The sequence below is a fragment of the Tiliqua scincoides genome, chromosome 7 (assembly GCF_035046505.1).
Source record: "Tiliqua scincoides isolate rTilSci1 chromosome 7, rTilSci1.hap2, whole genome shotgun sequence".
Classification (NCBI taxonomy): domain Eukaryota; kingdom Metazoa; phylum Chordata; class Lepidosauria; order Squamata; family Scincidae; genus Tiliqua; species Tiliqua scincoides.
The window spans coordinates 59,375,911-59,400,889 of record NC_089827.1 but is presented as its reverse complement, the minus strand read 5'-3'; the positions used below and the strand labels follow the sequence as shown (position 1 = coordinate 59,400,889).

Genomic DNA, 24,979 nt, shown 5'->3' with positions numbered 1-24,979 from the left:
ATGTCCATAGCGGGAGGAGGCCCCTTCCCTGGGGTTGCAAGCGAGCGCGAGGGGCTTACCCGCTCCTTGAACGATGGTCGGCGGTGGATTAACGGACGGGAGGCGGGTATAGTTGCTTGACACAGGCGGTTTAATGGCGTCAGCCGTTTTACACTCATGTGGACTGTTACGTCACAGACCTACATACATCATGCTGACTTGTGTCACCGTCATCTGGTGGGCTCTGGACCTGACCCTACCCGTTCCTGGGCGTTGTCAGCACCAGCTTTCCACTCCGAATCCCTTGGCCCAGGGTCAGGGCTCTTGGAGGATGCAACCCTGCCGGTTGGGGTCAGGCTGTCTGGCCTTAGGAGGGCCCCTGATATCTCCGTGCAAGCTTCCCAGACAGCTGGCCTCCACGGGGTATAGTTGGCTCCAATCCACCATCTCCACTACCCCGTCTCTCTAGGGGTCGCCCTCTGTGTCCAGGCAGGTCCTGGCTCAGGGAAGTCTCCCCCCCCAGTCTCCTCTCTCCAGGGCAGACGTCCGTCCCCTCCCTCTCAAGGCCTCTCTCTTTTCCCTTAGGCAGGGATGATGCTTTCCCCCTGGCTTTCCTCGAGCCTTTCTCCCACTCACCAGTCCCTGCAGCAGCCTTCCTGGGGTGTGGGGAGCCCTGCGCGAGCATCTGCAGGGCTCTCCAGCCTGCAGTAAGTAAAAGCAGAGCGATTGCACTCCACTTCCGCAAAAACCAGAAGTGGAGCACGATCACTCCACTTCCACTTCAGAGGAGCTGGGGAGCCCTGCAGACACTTGCGCAGGGCTTCCCGCACCCCAGGACGGCTGCTGCGGGCACTAGTGAGTGCATCCCAGTTCCTGCAGTTCCTGGGGATCATGTCGCTGCCTCCTCCCTGTCTCCTAATTGCCCCCACCCCTTAAGGGGACAGAGGCCAGGGCCTTCAGGCTGGGGCGTCACGACGCCCCAATTTGAATACCACTGAGGTAGGGGAACATTTGTTCCCTTACCTCGGGGCTGCATTACAGCTCCACAGGTGCGGGAAAGCTGGACAGGATCAGGCCCTTAATGAACTACATACATACCTGTTACCAACCCCTAAACAAGGAAGTCTTAAGCGAGCAGTCTGTCACCAGTTCAGCCACATGCAATCTGGGCTTTGTTCACTAGGGTCATTCACTAGGGCAGGGGTCGGCAACCTTAAACATTCAAAGAGCCATTTGGACCCGTTTTCTGGAGAAAAGAAAACCTCGGGAGCCACAAAACCCTTTTGACATCTAAAATGAAGATAACACTGCATATATAGTTTTTTTTACCTTTATGCTATGTATAAAAAAATTATAGTGTGTTGCATTTCTGAAATGAATGAACTGTTACAGAGAAAACAATATGTAACATATTTTAATGTTACAAGACCACCATAATCTTAAATTTAAAATTACATATAAAAAACGAAAGAGCTAAAATACATTTAAATTAAATACTAATTTATTTTCCCAGGGCCTGCCCTAGTCAATTTGGTGCTATAGGCAAGACTTGGGCTGGTGCCCTCCCTAGCAGAAAATCCTGACCAACAGTAAATAGTCATCTTTGTGTCTTTTCCACAGTAATGTAAAAGAGGTACAATGAAATACAAAATCTAATGACTAGTATTTTTCAATACAATAAAGAGATTTATAGTTTTTACTCCCCCTTGTATGTCCCAATTTATAATGCACTCCCCTCTTGTATATGCAACTTTTATAATGCGCTCCCCTCTTACAGGTCCCATTTTTATAATGTAGCCCCTTCTTGTAACTCCCTTGTAGGTGCTGAGGCACCTTCCTTATGAGGAAAGGCTACGGCCTTTGGGCCTCTTCAGCCTAGAAAAGAGGCGCCTGAGGGGGGACATGATGGAGACATACAAAATTATGCAGGGAATGGACACAGTGGATAGGGAGATGCTCTTTACACTCTCACATAACACCAGAACCAGGGGACATCCTCTGCCTGTCTACTCAGAAGTCAGCCCCAGAAGAGTGAATGGGCTTCCTCCCAGGGAAGTGTGGACAGGCTCCTCTCCCTGTCTACTCAGAAGTCAGCCCCAGTAGAGTGAACGGGCTTCCTCCCAGGGAAGTGTGGACAGGCTCCTCTCCCTGTCTACTCAGAAGTCAGCCCCAGTAGAGTGAACGGGCTTCCTCCCAGGGAAGTGTGGACAGGCTCCTCTCCCTGTCTACTCAGAAGTCAGCCCCAGTAGAGTGAACAGGGCTTCCTCCCAGGGAAGTGTGGACAGGCTCCTCTGCCTGTCTACTCAGAAGTCAGCCCCAGAAGAGTGAATGGGCTTCCTCCCAGGGAAGTGTGGACAGGCTCCTCTCCCTGTCTACTCAGAAGTCAGCCCTGGTAGAGTGAACGGGCTTCCTCCCAGGGAAGTGTGGACAGGAATGCAGCTCACCTTGCTCCTTCCTGCCCATTGCCTCAGCAGCTTCTCCGACCAGCCTCGCCTCTTCCGTTCAGCTCCCTGCCCGCTGCAGGGCGAAGGAAGGAAGAGCGCAGGGAAGAGGTGCCCGGCTGCCCCTCTCCTCCCCCCCCCCGCACCTGCTCCCAGTGGGGCACAGAGAGCAGGTCCAGGAGAGCACCGCTGCCCCTGCCTGCCTGCCGAGGAAGGAGCTGCTGTGCGTGGGGGGGCGCTTTGCAGGGAAGGAGCTGCAGCTTTGCAGGGAGGAGCGGCGCCCCGCACTCACCAGCAGCCAGCGCCCGCAGCACATCGCGCTGGAGTGAGGCGCCCTCGGGGCTGGGCTGGCTGCGCAGAGGCCAAGGGGAAGGCGCCCGCTTCCAGCCCCCACTGGGGAGCTGCATCAGAGAACTGAAAGAGCCGCATGCGGCTCTTAAAACACAGGTTGCCGACCCCAGCACTAGGGTCTTATACCTACTGAAGTTGCTACGAACCATGGTTTTGCTCCATTTCCCCACATCACAGGACAGGCCTCCCCAGAGATACAGAAACCACAGTTGCCGGGGAAACTCTATGTAAATAGGCACCCCTGTGCTGCCATGACCATCACCTTCATTTTCCTTTAACAGCAGTCTTGCATAACAAAGAAACATTCTTGGCTGACAGAAGAATGCTACAGGGAGGATAGTAAGGGAACATTAACGGGAAGCAGGACCATTCAGTTAGTCCCCCTCTAGTGTGCAGACTGGCAGGTTAGTTTTCCTCTAGCATGCAGGCTGGCAGGAAAATGAATTGGTGCAGAAGGCTGGGGGGGGGGGAATCCATAGATAGGTTAAACTGTGTATACTGGATCCTGGGATACAGGGGGGTGCCTGTACTGCTGTTCCAAGACAGGAGAACCTCAACTTCAACCTACCTCTGGTGAAATTTACCTTTCTATGCAACTCCTAAAGATGCAGGAGTTCCTCCAGCCATTGGCTTGGCAAAGGAAACCAGAACAGGCTGTGCCTCCACATGGGAGCAGCTGGTACTTACGTGTTGGACACTACGATGTGGATTAATAGCCATGAGCAGCAAGTTCCCAATGAAAGGCAGAGGGGCAGGTCCTGGAGGGTAGCGAGGACACCTCTTTCTGCACTTCATGTAATCAGGCAGCAGAGCAAGCAGTAGGAGAGAAAGGACTTGTGTGGGGAGATTATTCCAGCCAGGTGAGATCCTGGCCCACAGCTGTGAGACGGAAGTTGGCATCACATCCATTTGATTCATCTTTGTCTGTTCTCGGCAGACTTGCTCCAGCATCTGCTTCGCTTTCAAATTCTCCTTCCTTCTATTTTTTTCTCTGTAGGACACTACTGTGAGAATATGATCTACTGTCAAATATAGGGTTACATCAAGAGCTGTGCTTTACTAAAGCATTCAGAGAATGACTGCATAAGATCTTAGGAGGACACTGTCAGCCCATCTAAGGCCTGCACCAGATGTGCAGTTATTCTGTGGGGAAACGCATCACTGAGTGACATCTGTGAGAGTCACACCACATGGAATTTTTGACTACATTTCACTGGGCTTTGTTTGTGGCCAAAGCAGCACTAACCCCTCCTCCCAGGCTGCCAATCATGCTTCAGCCAACTTCCTCTTCCTTCATGAAGCACTTGCCAGCCAAAAGGGAAGATGTTTCCCCCAGTGGTTTGTTTCCTCTTGAGAGGTCCTATCAGTAGCTTCTCATCAGGCTTCAATCCAACCCCCACCTGCTCCCTGATGGTTTGCCTTCTGAAGAAGCAAACATCCTGCTCTTGCCTGTTACAGCAGGATTTGCAAGTGTGTTTTCTATGCTAGAGTGCAGAGAGGGGCATCTGCTCGTGCAGAAGCAAGAGCTGCTGGCCACTCTTTCTTCTGAGCAATCATGGGGTTGTGCCCCAAGGCAGGCAGATGGGTACAGTCACCCAAGCAGCTACTCTTCACACCCATTCTCAGAAAAGCTAAGAGATCTCAACTTCAAACATAAATGTGTGTGCCTATACACCCTTTCCTGGGAGTAAACCCATTCTACACAATGGAACGACCTTCACATGTGCATACATTGCATTTTGTCAGAAGGCCTATTTCTGTGCCAGGGTGGGGGAGAAAATAGGCTCCCACATTTCTCTTGTTCTCTGAATCTGGTTGGAATCGGGGTGGGGGGGAGGCGAGAGGAGAAGGACTCCACTTCTAGCAAGCTAGAAGAGAATTGGATCAGGACCTCAGCAAACCCCTTCACTCTGAACAGCACCTAAATACATGTTCCTTGGAGTTAATGCCATTGAACACAGAGGGACTTCTGAGATGGAGTGCATAGGATTGCATAATTGAATGCTTCAGTAGGAGAAGCATTCTGCTTAATTGAATGCTCTGCCTGCCTGGGGAAAGAAGCAACAATCAGAAGCCGCTTTTTTGCTGTTATCTCTCCTATTTCCCTGAAGCAAAGGGGCAGATGGCTGCCCTTTAAAGCTGAACACAAGGAGAGGTTGAGCTGTGGTGAAGGAGGGCTTCAGAAGGTGCCAGCCTAGGGTGCAAAAAGATACTTGGATAGTCCGTGGCAAGAAAACTCGCATAGCTCACAAATAAGAAAATCCATGTGGATTTTGCTTTCAAAACCATCAAATGCAATTATTCAGTGGCAAATGCCTGTTTCCACCAGAGTTTCTGCAGATTCGGTCCGGGCCTGAGAGACGGCGGTTTCTGGCTCTTCCCTTTTTCCCATAGTGCAGGACCAATGGCTGCCAGACATTTTGGGGATGGAAAGCAGGCTATATGTTTTTGCAATGAAATATTGTAACATGTAGCACTGCCCAGGCCGCCATCCTACACGAACTTTCCTGGGAGTAGGCCCACTGAACTCAATGCTAGAGGCCCCAGGGCTAGCCTTGCTCGGAGCTCACTCCTCTGTTGGGTTCCTGAAGAGAGGCTCCCCCCTCCTTGTCATTCTAACCAGATTCGCAGTGCAAAAGAGCAATCAGAAGCTGCTTCCACAATTCTCTCCCTGCTGCCCTTTACAGCTGAAAAACTTCGACCAAGGAGGGCTTTACCAGTCTTGGGTGCCAAAACGGTGCTCAGATATTCCACGGCAAAAAACTTGTATGTATCTCACAAACATAGAAATCCGTGCAGGTTTTGTTTTCAAGTGTGGTTATTCTGTGGCAAATGCCTGTTTTCACATAGCCTTTGGCAGATTTGGTCTGGGCCTTAGAGGTGTGGGTCCTTGCCTCTCTTCCAGACAGCAGGAAGCAGTAACTTCTGGATTCATTTGGGTTAGAAAACAGGCTATGCATTTTTGGCAATGAAATATGGTACCATGTAGGACTGTGTACTGTAATGTGCAATACACAGGACTGCCCTTGAAGACAACCTGCAGGCTGCAACTGGTGCAGAATATTGTCGCTTTAACTTCTGACAGATACCGGAAGGCATAAAGCACCTTTGGCCAGTAATGGGGCAACTCCACTTGTTGCCTGCCAGACTCCAGTTCCAATTCAAGGGGCTGCGACTTACCTTCAAAGCTCTACATGGCCTGGACACTTGTACCTTGTGAATCACCCTGCCCTAGTTCAGCTGCCCAGTATGGTCCTCATTCAGCAGATCAGACCCTGTACAGACCCTGTACCTCCAGTTTATGAGCTTAGAATCTCCATAGGAGAAGGGCCTTAATTGCAGCAGTTCCTGGTTTACAGAAAAACCTACCTGTTGGCGTCAGAAGTTAGTCCTCCTCTGCTTTTTGTAGACGTTGGAGGACTGGAAGAGGTTTGGTTGCTAATGCATTAGCAGGCTTTGGTTCTGCAGCAGGGCTGTGTCAGCACAGGGCTCTCTCTGGATATCAGGTTCCCTTCATTTGGACTTCATTTAGATCTGATCAGAGCTCCTGGGCTACTCACCGGAGTGGGTCCTGTCCTATCAGTTGAGTGATGCTTGGGCACCCGACCTGCCTTCTTTCAGTCTCAGGTCAGTAGCAGAAGCCTCACTGCAGCAAGCACAACCAGCTGCTAGGTGAGAAGTCTCCAACTGCTCTGTTGTGCTTGGAGCCCCCAATACTTACATACTGCCGATTCTCTGGCTACAGACTGCCCTCTGCTGGAGGAAAAGCAACGGACGCGCTTTACTTATTCAAAGTGAGGAAGCACAAGCCTGGTGGCCACAGGTACCATTGTTCCTCATTTCTAGCCACACAAAGCCCGTAGACTGTGGCTTCCACCCTCTAGCAACAAGAGGGTGACATGTGTTTGTTGTGACACCTTGGGAATATCTATGCATGCTTCCATTCTAGCAGTGGCGTCACTTGGGGTGTGTGGGTGGTATGGACTGCAGCAGGTGACACGCAAGGGGGGTGACACACACTGGGGTGACATGCTAAAATGGTGGTGGTTAGGAGTAATACCATCATGTTATATACTGTTGGATGCGGAATTTACAGCAGAATGCAATGAGAAAAAACGAAGTGAAATATCTCATTTCTATAAGAAGTTATTGGCAAAAAACCAGAAAACAAAAAATGCATGGAGCCCTGTGGAAACAGAGCCATACCACATGTTTATTCGCGAGTAGGTGAACTTGCCTTAGTCCGTCGGAAAGGGCAGGCAGAGAGGAATCCAAGAAACCAGAATGGTCCTGATTCAATGAATGTAGCCCCAAGTATCTGTCCTGGGACCGGTGCTTTTCAACCTCTTCATAAATGAACTGGAGACAGGGTTGAGCAGTGAAGTGGCTAAGTTTGCAGACGACACCAAACTTTTCCGAGTGGTGAAGACCAGAAGTGATTGTGAGGAGCTCCAGAAGGATCTCTCCAGACTGGCAGAATGGGCAGCAAAATGGCAGATGCGCTTCAATGTCAGTAAGTGTAAAGTAATGCACATTGGGGCAAAAAATCAAAACTTTAGATATAGGCTGATGGGTCCTGAGCTGTCTGTGACAGATCAGGAGAGAGATCTTGGGGTGGTGGTGGACAGGTCGATGAAAGTGTCGACCCAATGTGCGGCGGCAGTGAAGAAGGCCAATTCTATGCTTGGGATCATTAGGAAGGGTATTGAGAACAAAACGGCTAGTATTATAATGCTGTTGTACAAATCGATGGTAAGGCCACACCTGGAGTATTGTGTCCAGTTCTGGTCGCCGCATCTCAAAAAAGACATAGTGGAAATGGAAAAGGTGCAAAAGAGAGCGACTAAGATAATTACAGGGCTGGGGTACCTTCCTTATGAGGAAAGGCTACGGCGTTTGGGCCTCTTCAGCCTAGAAAAGAGACGCCTGAGGGGGGACATGATTGAGACATACAAAATTATGCAGGGGATGGACAGAGTGGATAGGGAGATGCTCTTTACACTCTCACATAATACCAGAACCAGGGGACATCCACTAAAATTGAGTGTTGGACGGGTTAGGACAGACAAAAGAAAATATTTCTTTACTCAGCATGTGGTCGGTCTGTGGAACTCCTTGCCACAGCATGTGGTGCTGGTCTCTAGCCTAGACGCCTTTAAAAGGGGATTGGACAAGTTTCTGGAGGAAAAATCCATTACGGGGTACAAGCCATGATGTGTATGCGCAACCTCCTGATTTTAGAAATGGGTTATGTCAGAATGCCAGATGCAAGGGAGGGCACCAGGATGAGGTCTCTTGTTATCTGGTGTGCTTCTTGGGGCATTTGGTGGGCCGCTGTGAGATACAGGAAGCTGGACTAGATGGGCCTATGGCCTGATCCAGTGGGGCTGTTCTTATGTTCTTATAAAAAAAACACCAGAGAAGGAGGTCCCTCCCTCCAAGCTAGCAAATGTATTGAGCCCTATGCAAAGCGAAACTAAGCCACATGGTCGCATTTTCTCACAAGTAAGCAAATGTGCCTTGGCAAAGGGAAATGTCAGGCCATCAGAACGGTCTTGATCTGATGGGATTGGAGCTCAAGCAATGCTCCAGAAGCCAGCCACTCCCTCTCCCCCCATAAAAAGAATAAAACAGAGGCTTGAGAGGGTAAGGTGAATGTCAGTAAGTGTAAAGTCATGCACATTGGGGCAAAAAAATCAAAACCTCACATATAGGCTGATGGGTTCTGAGCTGTCTGTGGCAGATCAGGAGAGAGATCTTGGGGTGGTGGTGGAGAGGTCGATGAAAGTGTCAACTCAATGTGCAGTAGCAGTGAAGAAGCCCAATTCTATTCTTGGGATCATTAGAAAAGGTACTGAGAACAAAACGGCTAATATTATAATGCTGTTGTACAAATCGATGGTAAGGCCACACCTGGAGTATTGTGTTCAGTTTCGGTCACCACATATCAAAAAAAGACATAGTGGAAACGGAAAAGGTGCAAAAGAGAGCAACTAAGATGATTACTGGGCTGGGGGACCTTCCTTATGAGGAAAGGCTATGGTGTTTGGGCCTCTTTAGCCTAGAAAAGAGGCACCTCAGGGGGGACATGATTGAGACATACAAAATTATGCAGGGGATGGACAGAGTGGATAGAGAGATGCTCTTTACACTCTCACGTAACACCAGAACCAGGGGACAGCCACTAAAATTGAGTGTTGGGAGAGTTAGAACAGACAAAAGAAAATATTTCTTTACTCAGTGTGTGGTTGGTCTGTGGAACTCCTTGCCACAGGATGTGGTGATGGCATCTGGCCTGGATGCCTTTAAAAGGGGATTGGACAAATTTCTGGAGGAAAAATCCATTACGGGTTACAAGCCATGATGTGCACGTACAACCTCCTGATTTTAGAAATGGGCTGTCAGAATGCCAGATGCAAGGGAGGGCACCAGAATGAGGTCTCTTGTTATCTGGTGTGCTCCCTGGGGCATTTGGTGGGCCGCTGTGACATACAGGAGGCTGGACTAGATGGGCCTATGGCCTGATCCAGTGGGGCTGCTCTTATGTTCTTGTGAAACAAAAGTGACTTGAGTTCTCACCAGAACCCTTCCAGAGATGACAGCACCCTTAATGCCAATGGGAGGGTGTTCCACATTAGAGACACCAGTACAGAAAAGGCCCTGCTGTAGCCACCACCCTTCCCACTTCTATCAATGATGGCACAAAAAGCAGGCGCCCGTCAGAAGAACTTGGGTGATGGGACAGAATGTATGGGAATAGACAGTCTCTAAGGTAGTGGTTCTCAAACTTTTAGCACTGGGATCCACTTTTTAGAATGAGAATCTATTAGGACCCACCAGAAGTGATGTCATGACTGGAAGTGACATCATCAAGCGGGAACCTAGGATTTTTAACAATCCTAGGTTGCAATCCTATCCATACTTTCACAGGAGTAAGTCCCATTGACTATCATTGTTAAAAGCATATACAGAGTAGCTTGTTAAAAGTACAGGTCTGTATCATTTCCCCAAATGCAGTCACATACCATGGTAGCATCAAATCTAATATATTAAAAATAAAATATTGACATGAATGAGGACCCACCTGAAATTGGCTTGCAACCCACCTAGTGGGTTCCAACCCACAGTTTGAGAAACACTGCTCTAAGGTATCTTGGTACAAAGCCGTTGAGGTCAAACGTCAACATCAGCACCTTGAATATCAAAACTAGCTCTTGCCTCCAATCATCATCCTATTGTCTCTGAAATGCATACAGTGTCCAGGTAGTCCCATGGAAACAGGAGGCCTGAATAGAAGATTAGATTGAGCAGAAAGCAGAAAGTGAGAGGACACAGGGGAAATCAGAGGCAGATGGGAAGGAGCAAGATCACGAAAAGCATTCAGAGCAAGAAGTTTGCAGTGAGCATGGGCTAGGACAGTGATTCTCACACATTTAGCACCAGGACCCACTTTTTATCATGAGAATCTGTCAGGATCCACTGGAAGTGATGTCATGACCAGAAGGGGCATCACCAAGCAGGATAATTTGTGACAATCCTAGGCTGCAATCCTACCCACACTTATGCTGGAGTAAGTCCCATTTACTAACATTGTTAAAAGAATATACATAGTAGCTTGTTAAAAGTACAGATCTGTAACATTTCCCCAAATGCATATCACATATCATGGTAGCATCAAGTCTAATATATTAAAAACAAAATATTGAAATGAATGGGGACTCACCTGAAATGGGCTCACGACCCACCTAGTGGGTCCCGACCCACAGTTTGAGAAACACTGGGCTAGGAGATAGACTATGTGGAAAGAAAATGCTGGATAATCAGATCTGGGATCAGAAAACAAAGATGAGCAACAGAATTGAAATCAGGGGGTGGGGAGGTCTAAGGTCAGTAAGCAGAATATTATCTAAACTCAAATCAGTAGAAGTATCTTGTTCAGCACAGGCCTCCTCCCATTTGTGTTCATTGTTTCGATGTGGTGGTAAAGTCCTCAGTACATAGCAGAAAGCTGTTTCAGTTTGATCTCATTTTCTCACCACTTTATCTCAAACCTCTTGTGTTTCATCAAGACAGACCCTTTCCATCTTCATGTTTTGCCAGTTGATATTATGGGTTACCTTAAATCAGTGTTATTCAAACTGTGAGGTGTGGCTCCCTTGGGAGGCACCAGGACCACACAGGTCTGGTTGGGTCCTAGTTCGCAGCCTGGGATCGCTTCTCATCAAGGTGAAATCTCTTTTCAACCCCCTCCCTCTTCCACTCCCCCCTTTCGATCTCCAAACCTTCCTGCTTTCCTCCCCCTCCCCAAATAAAATGCTTCCTATTTTGCGGTCACCAGGGGTCTTAAAGTTATTTCCATGCAGTTGGCAGGGGGGGGGGGGGAGGGACAAGCACACACTTTACTTGGCCAAGAGCAGAAAAAGGGTACTGTTTTTAAAGTGATTTATTAATCTTGTTGTTTGACTGAAGAGCAGAGGCTGTATTTTTAAAGTGATGAATCTTGATATTTGAAGGGAATACTTATCAGCCACTGATGAAGTGATTGCCAGCCCAATCCTATCCATACTTTCCTGGGTGTAAGCCCCATTTACTGTAATGGGACTTACTTCTGAGTAGACATATACAGGATTGAGCTGTGCATCTCCTAGTATAGGGGACAACCTATACTAGCCTCCTAACCAAACCCTTATAAGCTCTGATATATTTTCATGGTCTATTTTTGTTTTCCCCACCAGCTGCTGGAAAAATTTAATTTGATTAAATTAATAAAGGGTTCAATCCTATCCAAGGAGAATGGGAGAAATGACTAGTTGGATTGGGGACCACAAGGGTGTGTGTGTGTGAAGTTGGTCAGACTGATTGTTCACAAAGTTCATTTGATAAAACAATTCTATTGGTATGCTTACAAAGTTAAAAAAAAAAAAAAGAGTCCTCCTGGACCAGACAAAATCTACCTACTCCAGCATCCTGTCTCCAACAGCGATCAGCAGCTGATCATTTATAAAGCATGTATATTGCTGTGTATTAATAATATATATTTAAGATCTGCATTTAATTAATGATACAATTAATATAATTAATATTAATACAGTTAATATTTCTGGCCACTTCCTGTTTAATGATGTCACTCCCAGCCCTCAGGAACATGATGGGGAGTCATGGCCAACAGCCATGAGCTGGAAAAGTTTGAGTACCACTGCCTTAAATGTTTCTCTCACCCTGCCACAGTGCTCTGTCTCCAGTCTTCTTGGCTCCACGTACATGTTGCAATGTATTTCCAGCTCTAAACAGGAGTGCTCTTGTTCAGAGGTCCAGCCAGCCTAGAATACAAGTCCTGCTGTTTAGAGCTTGCAGAAAGTGGGGAGATATCACAAAGGGGGAAGAAAAAAGGATGCTGCTTTCCTCTCCTCTCCTTCCTCCCTGTGTCAAAAAGTAGGCCTAGGAGACCTGCGGGGGGGGGGATCCCCGGGGCCCCAAGCCATGACAAACTATGCCATACAAAACAAATAAATGTGAGTAGCTCATCTCATTCAATGCACTTCTATTCCCCAAGTGCATTCTGGAAACTGTAGTTTGCTACTTACTAACACACTACAGTCCCCCCAGAATGCATTGTGGGAACAGAAGTGCATTGAGAGCAGATTAAAGTTGTAGTGGAAATGCAGCCCAGGTCTTCTCCATAAGCACTGTGACAAAAAAGGGAAATCAAGGACCAGGTAATATCTGAATAAGGAAAGATCTGCTTGTAGCCATGCTGGTAGGCCCCAGTGTCAGACCCCAGCTGTATCCAACATTAATTAGTGCATACCAAACCTGGGAGAACTGTGGAGGAGGTTGCTTCACAGGGTCTCTGATATCGTACCAAGCGGGCTCCAATCGGATGGGAGGGGGGATTCCACCATGAGTAAGGAGGCTTGTGGCACGTTCACCTCTAGAATGTTTGGCTGGCACTGAGTTCTGATTGGTGGATGCAGGGCTTTTTTTGTAATGGAACGCACCAGAACGCGGCACCTTTTTTCCCCCCTGTCTGCACCTTTTTTCCCCTCCCTGCACCACCCCCGCTCTGCACTGCTGGCTAGGGAGGGATTCGAACCTCCAACCTTGTGCTCCACAGCCCAGCACTCTCTCCATTAGGCTATAGGAAAGCCTGTTGTCAAAGTGTTCAGAACTAATATATAAGGTCTTAAGCCCAGCTGGTGGCTATCAGTGCCTCAAGTATTAGTTCCAAACACTTTGAGCCTAAGACCTCTGGTGGCTCAGTGGTTAAATTATAGGTCTGTGGAGCCAGAGGCTTGGGGTTCAAATCCCATTGAGGAATAATTTTTTTTTTTTTAAGGTGGGAAGGTGCTCCATGGCTGCAAAATATAAAGGTTGGTTGCTAGTTGCCAAAAGGGGGGCCAGTTGAGGCTGCAAAACTCCTCAAAGTTCAGTCCCAGGCAGGCTCTTTTTTTAACTTTTTTTTTTTTTTAACTTCCAGTTAGGACTTAACCCACAGTTAAGCTCCTGGAGTGAGTCCCCTGCTGGAGGCTGTGGGTTAAGTCCTACCTGGGACTTAAAAAAAAAAAAGTTAAAAAAGAGCCTGCCTGGGACTGAACTTTGAGGAGTTTTGCAGCCTCAACTGGCCCCCCTTTTGGCAACTAGCAACCAACCTTTATATTTTGCAGCCATGGAGCACCTTTCCACCTTAAAAAAAAAAATTATTCCTCAGTGGGATTTGAACCCCAGGCCTCCGGCTCCACAGATCTATAATTTAACCACTGAGCCACCAGAGGTCTTAGGTTCAAAGTGTTTGGAACTAACACTTGAGGCACTGATGGCCACCAGCTGGGCTGAAGACCTTATATATTTGTTCTGAACACTTTAACTACTGTATAGGCTTTCCTATAGCCCAATGGAGAGAGTTTCCTATAGCCCAATGGAGCACCTCCCCACCTAAAAAAAAATGGGGTGATTCACTCCAGCTGTGGCAGGAGTGCTTTTGCTACCAGGGAGCTCACACGGGATGGATGTGTGTGTGTGTGTGTGTGTGCGTGCGTGTGTGTGTGCGTGTGTGTGTGTGTGCGCGCGCGCACGCACGCACGCACGCACGCATAAAAATGGTTTAAAAATAAATAAATAAATAAATAAATAAATAAATAAAAAGTTGTGAGTTCCTGCACCTATTTTTTTTTACAAAAAAAGCACTGGGTGGATGGGTCAGGAGACCTATAAAGGTGAGGGAGGGACGCTTATGCTGGGCTGACTTTGTCTCTGGCTGAGGGGGCCTGAGATCCTGGACTGCTCTGGCAGGAGTGAACCCAACTTGACTGCAGCAAGATGGGCTAGATTAGATTTTGGAATGCTAAGACTTTGGTGAGTGATAGTTAGAGTTAGGAGGTAGTTGTTATTGTTTTATTAGACTGAGTGTTGTATTGTAATGCTATACTCTTTGCCTAAATTTTAGACTATGCAGTGCTGCCTGTATAACCCTGCTTTAAGCCTTTATGCAATAAACCCTACTTGCTACAACTGACTGGATTATTGGGATTGGAAGGGAGCACAGGGACTGGTTGTGGGAGGCAATCCAGTGTGGTATGGGAGCCTACTCCTTTTATTAAGCTGAGCCCAAGGGGGTGTCAGCTGGCGTACGACTCAAGGGGAGGGTTCCCCAAATTTATCCTGGCTATCAGGAGTGGAAGCTCCGAGGTTTAGGAGCTATTTGGCAATCTGCCTTGGAGAGATCTGCGGGAGCTCAGTGACCATAAGGGTTTATGGCTACTTGATCACCCTGAGGGTAATAAAAAGATTACCTGGCTATCCAGGAGTGAGATCTGATTTCCTTCACAAGCACCAACACATATTAATACAGTTATGAACTTAGGGGCTCAAGAAGACCAGTTCTGTCTTCACCCTTACTGTTTTACAAATGTATTTCTGTGTCCCTGAGCTGTCCCACCTGAGGATGCAAAAACCACCACCTTCTTTTGGCAGCACCCAAGTCTGGCATTTGAGGTGAGACCTGCAACAAAGTTGCAAGCAATGCCCCAAATCTACAGCCCACCTCCAGCCCCGTTAAAGGCTCAAGTCAGCCAAGTCCTCCTCTTTCCTGCTCCAAACATGTAGCTCTTTGGGCCCATTGAACATATTCTGTCCTTGTCATGTCTTTTTGGGAGGGAGTTCTTTTAATTTAGTAACGTGTTTGTTTTTGCATATCTAGGGTGTCCCCTGAAGATGTAGAAACCACTACCTTCTTTTGAGACGGTCCTGTATTGCTTCCATTCTGATGGGCACTCAACCGTCTGCCTTTGTTATCCATAATTTATAGAAATAATGATATCATGCTGTTTTGAGCCATGGCAGTGGCAATGCCAGCAGACCTCCCCAGCCATTGGCTGAGTTTGCATGATATCATGGAATGTTCACAAATGCTTGGGAAAGAAACAATCAACAGCAGAGTTTTCACATCAAAATCATCATTCTAGTTGCAATCATGGTTGATATTAAAGTATTTATGTAGTTCCAAATTAGTAAGTGGGACGAAGGGCAAAACTGGGCCTGGGGGTGGGTAGTGCAGGGATGGGAGATGGGCAGACTGGGCCAGGAGGGGGCAGGGATGGCAGCATAGGTGGCCAACAGATCCTATTCCCCCTCCCAGGCCTGAATGCCCTACATGGGTCTACTTGGTTCTGTGCCAGCAGATTCTGCAGATTCTCAGGTTCTGCCAATCTGAGGAGACTCACAGCAGCTGCTGGAGCTCAGCACAGGGGAGACCTCCAGCTGCCTCTCTGCCAGCACAGGATACATTCGTGGCCATTTGGTGGCCATTCAGCATATCGTCATATCACAGGGTGGGCAATTCAATTCGAATTTGGCTGTGCATTTATTTGCTGAGCAACAAGCCTTTACAAGACATGTCATAACAGAGTCCCTTTGCTTCTCTTTCCTTGTCAGGATTGATAATGGCAAAGTACAGCCATGACTGGAAGGAGCAGAAGAGATTTACCCTTTCTATACTGAGGGACTTCGGGATGGGGAAGACATCCCTGGAGCATGTAGTGATTGAGGAAGCTGGACATCTGTGCTCTGCCTTTAGCTCTGAGGGAGGTTTGTCAAATCCAGGTGTACTGAGAACAGGAAGAACGCTAAGTTTAAAAAACAAGCAATGGCTTAGAGTTGTCCTAATCTCCCTCCTAGAAGTATGTGGATCATTTCAAATGCTATCAAACTCTGAACTTGGGGTTTGTTTGTTTTTTTAAGTTCTGTATCTCTCTGGGAGCAGGATCACTACTGCCTCTGGATAGGGTAATATGTCTGGCAAGCTGCTGATGCCCTAGGAGGGTACTTTTTAAAGGAATGATGCAAGTAGGCACGAGACTCTGTCGTTGTATACTTCTGTAGTGTTTTCAGTTGGAAAGCTGCTGTTTAGGCAAGAATTGATCATTTACCGCCTTCCAGGTATGTAGTTACTGTCCAGAAGTTTAGGTTAAAATTAAAAATAAGAATTCGGAAGAATGTTCTCACTGTAAGAATGAGAAACAACTGCTTTAGGGAAAATGCAGAATCTCTTTCCTTGGAGCAGTAAAGAAAAGGTTAAGTTAGGTACCTTCCAGTAATTGTTTAGATAAGGAAGTGGAGACTGAAGTCATTATTAGCTCAGTCACTGAACAGTTCATAGTAGATATATGCGCTTTTCCAGTTTATTATTCTTTTACAGTAAGACATGTCACAACCTGCAGCCTTTACACCTAACCAATGACCATTTAGACCCAAACTACACGTTTCATTACAACGTGACAGTGTAGTTTTGATCTTAGTTTTGCAGCACAATCCTATTCGTGTCTAAGTTATTATTATATTAATTATTATTTGTTTCACAAAAATATAAAGAACACGTGAAAACAGAAGTACTATAGAAGAACCTTAAATATCCAATCAAAATACAAAATTTTAAATAGTACACAAACCAATATCAGCACCCAATAAATCAAAGGGCCCAATCCTATTCAATGCAGCTCTGATGTAAGGGAACAAACATTCCCTTACTTTGAGGAGTCCTCCATAACTGGCCCTGCAGTGGAGGATGCAGTGCCTGCCCCATTAGCACAGCTACACTGGAGCTGGAAAATTGGATAGGATTGGGACCAAAAGCTCATAGGTCCCATCAAAATAGGAAATTTTTGTGGTCTAGAAACAGAGGCTGGATTCTAAATACCCAGCTAAGATGCAAAATTTAAATTATTGAAAGGTAAAAATCGAATCACATGGACTCAACCAAAGTATGAGTTTTACATTTCTTATAAATGAAAAACAGGGTCTTATGAATACTTAGTTCAGTATTTAGAAACGAATCAAGCCATGCAGTTATGCCCTCCATTGTAATGGAGGGAATTATTTCCTTGGAAGTACAGGTGGGGCCTTGGTATCCCCGAGGGATCTGTTCTCGAACCCTCCATGGATACCAGAACCTGTAGACACTGAAATCAGCCTCCTCAAAACCATTGAAGGTGACCGGAGCTGGGCTCAGGTTGCTTCTGGAAGCTTTCTGAAGCCCACGGAGGCCGCGCGTGTCCGCCCGTGGCTCTGCGAGCTTCTGAATGGCCTAAAAGGCCAAACAACTGTAACGTCCAGTTTCCAGAGGGAAACTGGAAGTGATGTTTTAATGCCTTTTAAGGCATTAGAAGGCCCTGGGTAAGCCCCAGCAGCCGCTATGCATCAACTCGGGCCTACGCCAGCGATATCACTAGTGCAAAGATCAGTGCTGGTAGTTCAGACCTTGGAAGTTGGAAGGGAGATAGGTTACAATGAACACCAGAGTTGCCAATCCTGCTCCCCTGTTCCGATACCTCAAAAAGACCCCTTACCCCAAGGAGATCTCCAACAGCCAAAATTCCCCTGTGGGATGCAATGTAGCCCATGCCAGCACTGCTGCCTGGGCATTTAGTTAGAATTGGGCTGTCCGACCCCATACTATACCTACATGTTTTAAGGGTAATGTGTTGCTTCAATAACCATCCAAATAGTGGCAGTCTGTATCTAATCTAATCCAATCAGGCTCAGCTGCCTCACCTGCTTTTCAGTAACTCCATCCCTCCTTCCTCCTCCAGAACTTGCATTTTTCTGAAAGTTACTCTATTATTTATGTACTAAATGAATGTGAGATTTTCAGATCAAGACTATAGTTGGCTAAGTATATGTTGGCAGGGTCTTCAGATGGTTTGCCATCTGGGAAGTCTTGTGGAGTCAGAAGCCTTTTTCAACATGCATTAAACAATTGGTGAAAACCAAATTAGGGGCAATGCATCCTAAATTCCCTGTTTGTTGTGCTGTCCTCTTCAGGTCATCCATTTGACCCACACAGTTTCATAAACAATGTGGTCAGCAATGTAATCAACTCCCTCACTTTTGGCAATCGCTTTGACTACAAGGATGAGAAATTTGAAAAGTTGCTTGTTCTCTTAGGAGAAGCTTTTGAGGAAGAAGCTGGATTCTTGCCTCAGGTATGATAAGGTGCTGTTTGATCAAGGCAATGGCAGTTAAGCCCAAGGATTCCAGTTGCTTGATTTTTTCTCTTCTCCGCTCGCGCTCTCTCTCTCTCTCTCTCTCTCTCTCTCTCTCTCTCTCTCTCTCTCTCATTGTGGAATCAGTTCCTTCATGAGATGCCTCAGATGAGAACTGAGCTCCACCAGTCCCGCTCCCCTCCCACTCTGCTCCCTCTCCCTGCCACACCTCCTCCCTGACTTCTCCCACCCTCCCCACCTCCCCGTGTCCCCACTCACCTCTCTACTGTCCAGCGGTCTGGGTGAGTGGCAGGCACTGGAATGCGAGCCCAGAAGTGGAGTTAGCCCAGTGCAGGCTTATGCTGGGCTAGCTCTGGTGTTGTGCCTGTAGAAAGACTCACAAACATGCCTTATGGCATATTTGCAACAGTGCATGCTGGCAGTAAGCCAGCGCACCAGGCTCTGGAGCACACCCTAAGTGACTCCCTGTCCCAAAATGGCTCACAATCTATACAGAAGAAACACCAGGAAACAGCCACTAGAAAAGACACTGTGCTGGGGTGAAGAGGGACAGTTACTCTCCCCCTGCTGAATATCAAAGGAGGACCACTTGAAATAGGAGGATCTAGCTGAAATACCAGCATCCAAGGCTGGGGATTGTAGTATTTTGCAACATAGGCAGAGCTGGATTTATGTGTACATTTTGGGGTTTGTTGTATTCAAAGAAGGGGAAGTTTTTGATAAAAAAGAGATTATCAATCTGTGGTGTTTCTGAAGTGCGTGCAGTTCTGAGATGCATTTTGTGTTGGCATGCTTTTAGGGCACCACAGTTATCACCAACCTGTCGTCTGTGCTGAAAGATGAAGCCATGTGGGAGAATCCGCACCAGTTTTACCCTGAGCACTTCCTGGATAAAAATGGGCAATTTGTCAAGCGGGAGGCCTTCCTGCCTTTCTCTGCAGGTAAATCCAAGGGAAGGAGGACTAGGAAAGTTCATTCCAGATTCTGTTCTAGGTTTGTCCTCCCCAGGTTTGTGAGGAATAATCTCTCTCTTTCGCCTTAGCCCAAACTGGTCTTCTCTAGAGGACTATGTTGGCCCATTTCAGTGTGATGCTCACACCATCTTCTTAGCAAGAGAAATGAGACTGGTCTGTGCACAGATGGTTGCTTTTCAGAGAGGTTGAATTAACAGGTGTGGCATTAGAGTTGGCCAGGTTGGGCACTGATCAAGGACCCACACCTATCAGAGGGCCCACTTGGTTAGGATAACCCCTGATTGTATTGTGACAGCAATAGTGCCCACATCTCCATTAGAGGGCAGATGCGATAACTGGTGCCAAAACTGAGAATTTGTCTGGTAGAATTTGTTAAAAATATTTGGTTGGGAAACTGCTGGGAATCTCTAATATGCCTGAGTTCCTTCAAGCCCAAGCTTGGTTCTTAATGGAGCTAGAACTCAGTCAGGTGCCTTCACACCATTATTGTGACCAGAAGGAAGACGTTTACAATTTTACATACTTTGTAAATATTTGGCAAAATGTGCACAATATTTTTTTTAACAAATATTTTATCCTTGTGGAAGAACTACGTATTTCCCAGAGTAAATTAGGAGCAATCAAATTAAGGGGTGTCAGGTGTGGGGGGTATCCTTGTGTAACTGATACAAGACTGACTCCTTACTAGCAAAATGAGCAGGGATTCATTTTTGGCTTCACCTCCTGTTCCTTCCTCAGGTCGGCGTGCATGTCCAGGAGAACAGCTGGCCAGAATGGAGCTTTTCCTCTTCTTCACCAGCCTCCTGCAGCATTTCACCTGCCACATACCAAAGGATCAGCCCAGGCCAAGAGAGGATGGATGTTATGCTTTTACACTTATCCCACACCCCTTTCAAATCCAGGTTGTTTCAAGATAAGGGCAGATGTCCCTCTCAGTTCTTCCTGATGTTCTGAGATCTTCCATCTTTCTTATGTCATTCTTAAGGTTGCATATCAAGGATGTAATAAAATGTTAATGGAGTATAATTTACCTGTGGAAACGGAAAATGCAGTGAGGCTGCTACCCTATGCAGTCTTTCCTGGGAGTAAACCCCACTGAACACAGTGAGACTTACTGAGGAGACATGGATAGGATTGTGCTGTGAGCCTCTTCTCACTATGGTCACATGACTATGTGTGAATACTCTTTATATTTGTCATTTATGAATGAAACATTATTTTAGAGATTTTCCTGGAAAACATTGAAGAGATTTGGGAGACACAACAGCCCCCTTCTGGACAGAAATCAGGAAATGCATAAGACATCCATGCTGCTTCTTCCATTCTGTTTATTCCACACCCAATCTCAGGAAAGAGAAGCCATGTTGTGACAACTCAGGGACACCTGTTTACTCAGAAGATGGACTGAGTAACTGCATCAAAATACAAACACTTTTGCCCCACTGACAGCAGGTCTGCATGTTTCTGTTCAGTGCCTTCCCTAAGAAAGCCTTTCAGCACAAAAGTCCCAAGATGCTTGTTGACGTGTGTCAAATTCTCCAATATGGTAAAGTAGAAGCAGCAGCAATAGTCAATGTTTGGCCCACCATTGTCAAAATATTGGATATTTGAGTACAGTGGCAGATTTCTTTTCATAACTCGGCTACTGATGATGACTTACAATTCACTGGAAAAGCTCAGGATGTAAAATCTACGTAATCAAATTAACCCCAAGAATCACACATTTGTTGGTGTGTTCTGATGTCCTGTTCCAAGTAAGTTACTGCAGCATCTTTGTTGCTTCTAGTTCACTATATGATTAAAGTGTTACAAATCACCTTGAAACCCAGAAAATCTTCCTGCAGGCCTGGAAGCCCCACTTTCTCCTCATGTGTGTGCGTCCTGGGAGAGAAGGGACCAGGGGAGAATGAGGAGGAGAGTGGGGAGAGGGAGGGATGGGGCCCTTGTTGCTAAGCCTGATATAGCATAGGTTCTATAGTATAGATCCTATTGCATAGTTATCCACATCGCCCACCCAATTAGATGTTCCATACACATCAAATCACTGATTCCAGAGTGAGGGCAGGGAATAATTACGGAGGCAGTCATTCTGCAGAATTTTATTTTGGAACACATGATAAGGCAGCATATTAGTTTTTCTTTGTAAGGAACAAAGTTAACCCATTTCTGCCTGGCTCACAGGTCTATACATTTGGACCGTGTTGCAAATATGCAACGTTGGGCAGAAATAGTTTAGGTTTCAGTACAACCTTCTGAAGTTCTTGTGCACAAATAGTATTCTCAGTTAGGGCTCCTTGTGCCCCAATACTCAGAATTCCTTCTACTGTGCCCGTCACCAGCCTCAGCAGCAACACCGGCTCCTATGATGGCAGCGAGTGGGATGAGCAGCCCCAGGCCAAATGTGGCTCTTCTCTCTGAGACCCAGTGCCAAGGCTGAGGGGAAGAACCCATCTGTGCAACGCATGCGCTTGGACACTTGGTTAACTGACCACCCTCCTCCCCCCACTTTTTCCTCATGTGTGTGCGTCCGGGAGAGAAGGGACCAGGGGAGAATGAGGAGGAGAGTGGGGAGAGGGAGGGATGGGGCAAGCAGGGGTCTTATCAATTGCCTGAGAAATGGCTTAAAGATTTATAGGCTCCTGTCCTAGCAACCTTCTGCTCTCATTCTCTCCTGCCCATTGCCAATAGTATCCCCCGCCCCCTTCCTTCTTCCTACCCTCTCAGACACATTCACACCCATCACTGCTTCTCACACCACATCAACTCCAGCAGAATTCTCAAGTCCTCTCACACACCCTTTGGAAACCTGAGAGAAAGAGGTCCTTCCAGATACATTCAAAAGTCCCTGATCAGTCCCATCTGTCCAGCACATACTGAAAGCGTGTTTTCTCTTCCCAAATTAATTTGCCTCTCAGATTTCTTCCAACTTCGCTTATTACTCAAATACTCCCCAACTCCTTTTCCCTCCAATACATTAGTTTTCTCCCCCTCCTCCAAATAATTTTCCTTTAAAATTTCCCCCCCCCAAACTATATTGATTTTCTGCTGTATTCCTCCTCTCAAAAATACATTCTCCAAAAATTACTTTTCATTTTCAAAATCCACTTCCCCCTTTCTGTGCAAATCAATTTTGCCCTCAGTTCTTTGCGTGTGTGGGAGGGAATGAGGGATTGCAACTGAGAGAAAGAGAACTTATTCATCTAAATTCACTTCAGCCTCCAATGTATGTATTATTTATTTAAATTTATTTATTTTCCCGCCCTCGACACAATGCTATATAGACATTGTGGCCTAATGTTGAAAAGTCTGGAGATCCCTGTCGTGGAGGCATGTCCAAAGAGAGAAGGGGGGATGGGACTTAACAGCTTCTGGAATGAATGTAAAGATGAATGATTCCTCAGTTCCTGAGGGAGGTCATGGTCAGCTTCTAGTGGCAGCTGTTAATGTTGCAGGAATAGTCAGTAACTGAAGCATGACCTGCAATTTGATGCATGAAGATAATCCTCTTACCATAGAAAGAGACAGTCTCTGAGGTATGTGGGCTTCAGTCTATATATGGCTTTAGACCAGGGGTGCTCAAACCTTCAACTTTAGGGATGCTGGACCTTTAACAAGTGTATAGAAGAGAGAATTGCAGCAGGTGCAACTTGTCATCCCACAGATGACAAGCTGCACATGCTGAAAGGTCCAGCATCCCTAAAGTTGAAAGTTTGAGCACCCCTGCTTTAGACTTTCAACCCCAGCCCTTTACACTAGAAAGCATGCCAGGTGGTAGTGCAGTTGGTGGAACAGAAGCTGGATCTGCTCCTCTAACATTCACAAGAACAAGAGGAGACGACATGCTATGAATGAAACATTCCCAGTAATGGTGGATGGAAAGCACCACCATATAAGTGAAAAGTTCTTCCTTTAAAATACGTATGCCTAGCTTTTCATCATTCAAGGTGCCTTACAATGTCAGTTAGAAAAACAAAGCTAAGACTGCAATCCTAACCATACTTTCCTGAGAGTAAGCCCCATTGAACAAAGTAGGACTTACTTCTGAGTAGACCTAGTTAGGATTGTACCCCAAATGTAAGAGAGAAAACCATGGAACAGCCAGAGAACAGAAAATGTATCCAAAATAAAGCAGCATCAGATCATGAAGGGTAGAAAGAAAAAATTTTCTACCTCCTGAAACACATGGCAATTGATAAGGGGAGGGAATTCCACATGGAAACAAACCAGCAGCCTGTATAACAGCAGCATGACCCACTCAAACCCCTGGCCCCCACATCTGCATTCTTGCCAGCTGAAATTTCCAGACAGTCTTCAAAGGCAGCTCTACGTAGAGTGCATTTCAGCAGTTAACCTTGCTGTAACCTATGCACAGATAACCATAGTCAAGCCTGACTGACATGTTACCCACAGAGGCTTCCCACTCTTGTAGGGACCTCCATTTTCTCATGTGTACCTATGACCCCATGTGTGCAACTGGCACAAGTATTTCACGTTCACGCTTTTACATATTTACTTTCCATGTGATGTGGTGCAAGATGTGCTGCAGCCTTTAGGCCAACTGCAGTCTATACTCTGGAATGAAGGGATACAGGACAAACATACTGTAATAGCTCTTGCTGCTATCATACTCTGCTTATAAGCCTCCTAAAGGCATCAGGCCAGGGGAACACAGCAGGGCTTTTATAAATGTAGTCAAGCTACACGTTCAGAAAGGTTGTTTCCTTCTACCCCTGAGCTGCCTGCACACAGAAAACTAATCTACCAGGGAGAATGCTAGGCTTGAACCTTTCTCCCTGACATGCTAACTTTCACTGGGAAGAGTTTCTGACCACTGGAAATGTTTTATCATAGAGTCTATCTACCTGCTTTCTGACATAGTGACAACTGGATATTAGACAGTGACAGTTTGAGAGGTCTTATTTGACACCTACCAATATCAAAGCAATCAGAAGGTGCATCTAAGACTAAATTGAGATTAAGTTAAATTTATATTGTATATTTCAAATTTGGCAGTAGGAGCTGCGGGAACTTCACTTTGGCGACAGCCTGAGGGTAAGCACTGACATATCTTTGCAATATGAAAGTAATCTTAGATATAGCAAAACAGGGACTAAGTGGGGGAAAGCAAGTGAGACAGTTGAAGGAACTGTTTCAGTTTAAGTTCAGGCAACTCAGTGACCCTGTTCAAATGTCACCTAGAACCATGCTTTTAATTTGGTTCTGTATGATGTCCCTGAGCATCCAGTCTAATGTTCCTACTTCCCTTTACACACAAGGACACTGCTAAGATGGATACTTTCCTGTAGAAGAGCAGTTCAACACACAAGGCTTTATTTGCAAGAGGAGCAAGTGAACACACAGAATTACATGTCCATAAAGTGTGTTTGATTCTAGGATCATGGCCTGCATAGAATTTAGACAGGAAGTAATAACAACAACAACAACAACAACAACAGGTATTTGTATACCGCCTTTCTTGGTCTTTATTCAAGACTTTATTCAAGGCGGTTTATATAGGCAGGCTAGTTTAAATCCCTTATTAAATAGGGATTTTTACAATTGAAAGAAGGTTCTTTCTTTCAAGAACCACTACATTCAGGTGTTTCATTCCGATCTAGCTTCACATTCTGGCCTCCATCCTCCCACGCTCTGAGCAGATGGAATAGCTCGGCTTCAGCTTATCAGCTGCTTCAAGGTCACACGGTGCCGGTGGCCTCGAGCTGGCAACCTTGTGGAT

The 24,979-nt window shown here is 46.4% G+C and overlaps 1 protein-coding gene across 1 annotated transcript; it reads left to right on the top strand.

Moving 5' to 3' along the window:
- On the top strand, positions 1-21,660 carry LOC136657559 (cytochrome P450 2D20-like). Its single transcript, XM_066634475.1, has 6 exons — positions 1-106; positions 15,702-15,854; positions 18,087-18,247; positions 19,068-19,209; positions 19,981-20,086; positions 21,555-21,660. The coding sequence occupies exons 1-6, from the start codon at positions 1-3 to the stop codon at positions 21,658-21,660; spliced, it is 774 nt and encodes a 257-aa protein (XP_066490572.1).
- The last annotated feature ends 3,319 nt before the right edge of the window (positions 21,661-24,979 follow it).

Coding starts and splice junctions, on each gene's coding strand:
- LOC136657559 (XM_066634475.1), top strand. CDS start 1: ATGTCCATAGCGGGAGGAGGCCCCTTCCCTGGGGTTGCAAGCGAGCGC. Junction 15,855..18,086: donor TGCCTTTAGCTCTGAGGGAG/GTTTGTCAAATC, acceptor TGTCCTCTTCAG/GTCATCCATTTGACCCACAC. Junction 18,248..19,067: donor AAGCTGGATTCTTGCCTCAG/GTATGATAAGGT, acceptor GCATGCTTTTAG/GGCACCACAGTTATCACCAA.